Source organism: Tachysurus vachellii, chromosome 21, assembly GCF_030014155.1.
Source record: "Tachysurus vachellii isolate PV-2020 chromosome 21, HZAU_Pvac_v1, whole genome shotgun sequence".
In the NCBI taxonomy this organism is placed as follows: domain Eukaryota; kingdom Metazoa; phylum Chordata; class Actinopteri; order Siluriformes; family Bagridae; genus Tachysurus; species Tachysurus vachellii.
In genome coordinates, this window is record NC_083480.1 from 19078549 (window position 1) to 19086048 (window position 7500).

At 40.7% G+C, this 7500-nt stretch overlaps 2 protein-coding genes and 1 non-coding gene across 3 annotated transcripts in view; 2 read left to right on the plus strand and 1 right to left on the minus strand.

Annotated features, from left to right (window-relative positions):
- utp18 (UTP18 small subunit processome component) overlaps positions 1–2566 on the minus strand; it is a 17142-nt gene extending 14576 nt beyond the window's left edge. The window contains exon 1 of the mRNA XM_060857187.1: positions 2260–2566. Coding sequence (XP_060713170.1) covers positions 2260–2451 — 192 coding nt within the window. The 5' untranslated portion in view covers positions 2452–2566. The remainder of the gene's footprint in view (positions 1–2259) is intronic.
- A 484-nt stretch (positions 2567–3050) lies between these two features.
- Positions 3051–6766, plus strand: LOC132864165 (nucleoside diphosphate kinase B). The gene is made up of 5 exons (XM_060897445.1): positions 3051–3150; positions 4958–5090; positions 6177–6278; positions 6351–6463; positions 6549–6766. The coding sequence occupies exons 2-5, from the start codon at positions 4962–4964 to the stop codon at positions 6664–6666; spliced, it is 462 nt and encodes a 153-aa protein (XP_060753428.1). The 5' UTR covers positions 3051–3150; positions 4958–4961; the 3' UTR covers positions 6667–6766.
- On the plus strand, positions 5209–5338 carry LOC132837709 (small nucleolar RNA SNORA49). Its single transcript, XR_009647569.1, has one exon. It is a non-coding gene; the product is annotated as a small nucleolar RNA SNORA49 (small nucleolar RNA).
- Positions 6767–7500: the final 734 nt, after the last annotated feature.

Below are 7500 nucleotides of genomic sequence, written 5' to 3' on the forward strand. Positions count from 1 at the left end.
AATGAATGAAATGACGTGTCCTTTTATGGACGATCCTGTTGATGAAGAGTCTGTATTAATTCGTTTATTAATTCGTTTGAGCCCAGAGTGGATTTTTGTCACATCCCACAAGATCCATAATATAATCCATCCTAACATCAGCCATCACGCCGTGCTCTTACATCCAAGTAGATGCTTTGTGTTGCCTTACGTTTCTTTGTGAATTGTAGTTTTGTGTATAACATCGGGGATGTAGAACATAATAGTAAGGCTACTGATTGCAGAGCGGTCAGGAAAGTGTGTCTCGCTCTTAAGTGCTTTCTGACCATTTTTGTGTTTCCTGATAAAATAAAATTCTGTTCTTCTGGTTTCACCTCTGATATTATAACAGTTGGGAATTTACTCTAAAATAGTTCTTAATTACTAACTACAAATTACATCTTCAACAAGTCTAATTAGATTAATGTAATAATTACTATCTCTAGAAAGTATTAGTCTACTTACTAATTTGGTCTATTTACTTATTAATTACTTTCTAAATCCCAACTCAACATCAACCACTTAAACAATAAGGAGAGACAAGAAATAAACAATATACAACTGCATGAATTATCCTTGAATTGAACAAAGTGTGTAACTAGAGGGAGAAGTTTACATTAAAAATAGAACTTTTAAAGGTATATATATACACACACACAATAATAATAAATGCTTTTTTTTTAAATACGTGTTAAAATTCTCCATACACTTGCATAAGCACTTCCGGTTCTGCTGGTGAGAAATATGCAGACTTTTCTTTTGTCTGACGCTGTTGCCATGGTGACTCGTTATATCTGCGCTCCATTGATAATGGCTTTTTTAGTTGTGGTGCAGGTGTTTAACTCAGAGTCAGTGAGTTTAGAGTTAATAAAACTAACACATTTCAGCTGTTCTGTAACTGAACACTCAGAGTTTCCCATCTCAGGGTTTGTTAACTCAGAGTTCAAGTTTAAACTCACAGGTGGTTGAACCTCCTTTCTGAAACAGACCCCAGAAGGTGAACAGCTAGTGAACGTCCTAACACTAAACTTACACTAAATTCTCAGGTTTCTCTGTTTATATTTAACACTTTGCACTATTTTATTACACTTTATTAAACATTTCTTACATTTCCTTTCATTTTGCACCTTAAATGTTAAGAGATAACAGTTAAGTGTTCATTGTGACTTTAGACTCATGTTTACATTATAATTATGTGAGTTTTCCTGCTTGTCGACGTTTCTGTCTTAATAACTGAGGGGATTACGATCAGAGGAAGGTTAAGTTTAAAATAAAAAGGTTTAAATGTAATAGATTTTTCTCCTGGTCCTTATTTTAAATGGGTCATAAAAAATATCAATAATTATCGATATCGACCGACATGAAACACTGATATCATGATACAGTTTTCAGCCGTATCGCCCAGCCCTAACACACATACACACACCACATACACACACAACACATACACAAACACACATACAAACACACACAGTATATACATACACACACAGTATATACATACACACAGACACACAACACAACACACACACATACACAAACACACATATACACAAACACATACACAAACACACACAAACACTAAAACACACACACATATACACAACACACACACATATACACAACACACACACATATACACAACACACACACATACACAACACACACACAGACACACACATATACACAACACACACACACATACACATACACACAACACATACACATACACAACACATACACAACACACCACACACATATACACAAACACAACACACACACACACATTATCACACATACAAACACTAAAACACACACAAAAAAACACACTAAAAAACACAACACACACATATACACAACACACACACATATACACAACACACACACATATACACAACACACACACATATACACAACACACACACATATACACAACACACACACATATACACAACACAGACACATATACACAACACAGACACATATACACAACACAGACACACATACACAACACAGACACACATACACACAACACACACACACATACACAACACAAAACACACACACAACACAAAACACACACACACACACATATATACACAACACACACACATATACACAACACACACACAACACACACACATATACACAACACAAAACACACACACACACACACACACACACACACACACACACACACACATGAGACAGCAGGACTTCTCCCTGTGTTGTGTAACACACCTGTAAGCGCTGCAGCAGCTCCTCCTCAGCCCCGAACACCAGCTCCTCCAGCAGCTTCACAGACTCATCTTCTTGTCCTAAAGTCTTCATCACCTCCTCATTGTGTTTCCTCCTCTTGTGTTCCTCTACAGCAGCAGCTTCTCTGTCCATCAGCGGCCTTTTCACTGTATTATTGGCTGTTTCCTCCTCCATCACTCTGATTAAACACTAACCGCTTAACACTTTAACTGTAATCACCACTCAACACTCAACACTCACCACACAACACTCAGCATGTGCCGTGCGGGAACGACTTCCGGCTTCTTCACCCACGACCCCGGAATAGTTTCCGCGCATCCCCCAGTTTGTACTATAAAAGTCTCTGACCAAAGTTTCAGTCTAGTGCTTTTATTCATCAGAGTTGTGACTAACTTGTGTTTAGTCCAAAGTCTGTAAAGATGTTTACTGCTTTAAAGAGTTTTTACTTGAAAAATCTGTAATGTAGAAATGCTTAAAACTTCCCTGCAGTTTTTATTCTTAATAAATTGCCCAGTGAATGTAGATAAAGAAGCTAAAAATCTAAAATAATTGTATAAAAGCAACATTCTATGTTTTGGATGTTAAATTTGTTTTTTTAATAAAACGTGAAATTAAAAACCTTAATTTGATTAAAACTTTAAGCCGCAAGAACACAAACCAGCCAATCAGCATCGTCTCAGAAGTCCTCAGCCAATCAGAGGCCAGATTTTGCCTGCCAATCAAAATGCGCCTTTACCAATCAAACGACCAGCGCTTTCTCTAAATCCCACCCACTTTCTCGGCCCGTCCTATATAAACGCCGTGAGCGCGCAGCAGGTCCTCGCATTCCCTTTGGAGCTCGGAGGGTTTTTGTGTCCTTTTCTCTCCACACAGGTGTGTAAAACTTCTCCATTTATAAGTCTGTGATTTATAATGTTAATGTTTACTTCAGGTAAACACGTTAAACTACACGGTTTAGTTCGGCTCAGTAAAGGTAGTTAAACCAGTCACAAGTTAATGTAGACCGTGATGCTAAGCTAACTTCTGCTAATGCAGGTTTATTAGACGGTGATGCTAAGCTAACCGCACGCGCTGTGGCACGAGCTCTGAAAATCTTGCGAGAATCTCCGTGATTTATAAAATGGCGTCGGTTAAATGTGCGGTCTGGATCTTTATTTTACTATTAACTCGTTTTTTTTTCCTTTTTAAAATCTGAACATTTATATTTTAACACTTTGTCAGGATACACGACGGTTCTAATTAAAAAATACAATTGTATATTTTCTCTAGCTTTTATTAGGGAAGACACCTGAAAGCTCTTTAGGCCTGATCACACATTGAAGTCCTTAACTGTACATGTGCTCTACATAAGGGGGTTATAGACCTACATAAGGGGGTTATAGACCTACATAAGGGGGTTATAGACCTACATAAGGGGGTTATAGACCTACATAAGGGGGTTATAGACCTACATAAGGGGGTTATAGACCTACATAAGGGGGTTATAGACCTACATAAGGGGGTTATAGACCTACATAAGGGGGTTATAGACCTACATAAGGGGGTTATAGACCTACATAAGGGGGTTATAGACCTACATAAGGGGGTTATAGACCTACATAAGGGGGTTATAGACCTACATAAGGGGGTTATAGACCTACATAAGGGGGTTATAGACCTACATAAGGGGGTTATAGACCTACATAAGGGGGTTATAGACCTACATAAGGGGGTTATAGACCTACATAAGGGGGTTATAGACCTACATAAGGGGGTTATAGACCTACAGGCGCTCTACATAATGGGGTTGTATACCTACATAAGGGGGTTATAGACCTACAGGTGCTCTACATAAGGGGGTTGTATACCTACAGGTGCTCTACCTAAGGGGGTTATAGACCTACATAAGGTTATAGATCACTGCCCCAAGTCTAAAACACTAAGGTACCTTTAAGTCACTGTAACCTTTATAGTGAGTCTAATGTAAATTTGAGAGCCATTTATTTATCAGACTGTAAATGATTAACTGCTGAATAATCAGAATTTTAATCTTTTATTAAATGTCATTAAATCAGGAGCAGAAGGTTTAAAGTGCTGAGCTGAACTCCTATAGGCTCAGTAGTGACCTGATCTCCCTGCACTATATTTACTCCTCCTATATATAGTGTGTAGTTGTCTGAGTGTGTAGACAGATTTAAGTGGACCTGGATGGTTCAGTGTATACACACTGCTGTGGAGAAGTGACCCTGGATCAGATCAGTGTGTGACAGTAGGAGTTCTCTCAGGGTTATCTAACTGATCTGCTTTTGGGTTCTAAATCTCCATTTTCAACACAAGTGAACTGTACATGATGTGATTGTGTGTGTGTGTGTGTGTGTGTAGTGCTCTAATGGCTGAAGTGAGCACTGTGACATGGACATTGATGTGAAGACACATTACACACGTCCATATTCACTGTAACCATCACAAACTGATGAGCTGGTTCTAGATCACCATGTTAGTTTTAGTCATGAGTGGAAACTAAAGTGGAAACTAGGACCTGTTTAATTAAATAAATTAATCAGTTCTATTAAAGTCTCTTAAAGAAGTGATTTAAGAGAAATTTAGATGTTTTTATGACTATGCTGTTTATTTTGAATATGAAGGTGTCTGAACGCTGTAGTAAATTATCCATTATTTATTCCTCATTAATAAACACTAGTGTCATGGCTGCCAAGGCTGAGCGCACCTTCATCGCCATCAAACCTGATGGAGTTCAGAGAGGACTCATTGGTGACATCATCAAACGCTTCGAGCAGAAAGGCTTCCGCCTCGTCGCTCTCAAGTTCCAGCAGGTAGGGGAGTGTGAGAAGGGCATGTAGTGTGTTTGGGGTTTAATCTGCACACTGTTTCCACCCCAGACTCTACACAAGCTCACCTGTCTGAGGCCACACCCACTCCATGTACTGACTCCATCCCCCTCCTTACTCCAGCCACTCTGACTCTGGTGTGGTCTGGCATTGATGGGGGAAACATGAACTGCTCCACCACACACACGTTCACTGATCATGTTCAGTGCATGACTAGTGGTGGAGCGAACACGCTAATCATTAGTCTAACAGCTTACATGTGCTGTTCAATTTGTGTAGCGCTTTTAACTATTCAGCTTTGCAGTAGTACAGAAACAGAATAAATTAGGTTTAAGTTACTGTACAGCTTTAACATCTCACTAATGATCACGCCTGAAGATGGTGGGACAGAAAAACTCTGAGATGTGAGGAAGAAACCTTTAGAGGAACCAGACACAGAAGGGAACCTCATCCTGATTTAGTTCACACTGGACAGGAAATGATCCAGTTTGTGCTGACCTGTGAGTTCACTTGAGCTATAAACTGTTCACCACAGAACATTAATTCCGGACAAGACTGTTGCTGATAAAGACCAGAACATACAGCTGACTGACAACATTGGGTTAAATAAGACATGACAGTCTCCAGGTGGCTTCATACACAACAATCCCATGCAGATCGATCCCTGGCAGGATGACCACCGGGTGACGAGACTCCAACCAGGAGTAGAACATCAGGATGGATGGCTGTGGTCCATGAGAAGAGGCTCTCTGTCTGACTGAAACTGACCGCTGTATTGATCGTGTGAATGTTGTCGTGTTCCAGCAGCTCTCGGACCACATGAGCCCTGTCGACTCTGTAGCTCTAGCTGGTCTGCTAATGAGCTTTTAATGCTAATCATGTGAAACATCATGTGTGCCAAATATCTGCCTTATCTCAGGATCATCCTGCTTCTGTTAAAGCAGCGATGCACTCGTTCCTTCACTCGTCTCTCTGCTCTCTTTAGGTTAAGAGAAATCACAGCTTGTCATGTTGCTGAGTAACAGTGAGGTGTGAACTCATGTCCTGAAGTGTGTTTGTGTCTAAACACAGGCGTCTGAGGACCTGCTGAAGCAGCACTACATCGACCTGAAGGACCGCCCCTTCTACCCCGGCCTCGTCAAATACATGGGCTCTGGACCCGTTGTTGCCATGGTGAGGGAGTTCACCTTATCACTGCACTCTTTCATTAGTGTTGGATAAAGCTAATGTGTGTGTGTGTGTGAGGTGTGGGAGGGTCTGAACGTGGTGAAGACGGGCCGTGTGATGCTGGGAGAGACAAACCCGGCTGACTCCAAGCCTGGCACCATCAGAGGAGACTTCTGTATCGAAGTGGGCAGGTGAGTGAACAAATGTTGTGCTTTTTAAAAAGGATTTAATTTGGTTTATTATTGGTGCTGACTGTGTGTGTGTGTGTGTGTGCAGGAACATCATCCACGGCAGCGACTCTGTGGAAAGTGCCAATAAAGAGATTGCTCTGTGGTTTAAACCTGAGGAGCTGGTCTCCTTCAAGAGCTGTGCTTATGACTGGATCTATGAGTAAAGGGAACTGTACATTCTGTCTCCACCTCGTCTGTCCTTTTCCATCTCTGTACTGTCTGAGTTTAACAACTGGAGCACTTAATAAAGTCCTCAGAACCAGGTTTTATCTACTGCTCTTCTGGTGATTCACACACACACACTACACTTGTTTGCTTGATGAACAGTTTGTGTGTCTGTACCTGTGCTGAGAACGTGACGTTTTCTAAAACCTTCAGTTTCTCTTGTTTTGGAGATTCACACACTATCTTGTCATTTACACCATAGATATCTGACTCAATACACAGTGACATGACACAACGTTCCTCCAGGTCCAGGGAGCTACATAAGTCACGTTCACACTGCAAGTCTTAATGCTCAATTCGGATATTTTGCACATTTTACCACACACACTTTTGACTATTTGATCCATTCTGTAGGTGTAGTCACATTTGTGTGTACTCACTGGTGCAGAATTGTGACCAACGTCGATGTAGATTGACATAAGTCACATCAAATCCACCTTGGTTGTTCACACTGCCACATTGTTTCCAATCAGATTTGGGTCTGATTCAGGACCACATATGGAAGTGCTCTGAATCTGATTTGAGTGTTCACACTAAGTCTGATCTGATCACTTGACCCCAAAAAAAATCAGATTTGGGCCACTTTTACCTGCAGTGTGAATGTGGCCATAGATAAAGACTGAAGTTGGTCCTAGACACACACTGTAACCTGGTGTACAGTGTGTGTGAGACACAAGAAGACTGTGCAGGACAAAAGAACAGTAAGATCTGTAATCTCACACACCACCACACTGCTGCAATCCCTCCACTGGCTCCTGTAGCTGAACACATCA

Excerpts from the sequence above, each read along its gene's own strand:
- LOC132864165 (XM_060897445.1), top strand. The coding sequence starts at position 4,962 with ATGGCTGCCAAGGCTGAGCGCACCTTCATCGCCATCAAACCTGATGGA. Across the intron at positions 6,279-6,350 it reads CTGGACCCGTTGTTGCCATG|GTGTGGGAGGGTCTGAACGT; the intron begins GTGAGGGAGTTC and ends TGTGTGTGTGAG. Across the intron at positions 6,464-6,548 it reads TTCTGTATCGAAGTGGGCAG|GAACATCATCCACGGCAGCG; the intron begins GTGAGTGAACAA and ends GTGTGTGTGCAG.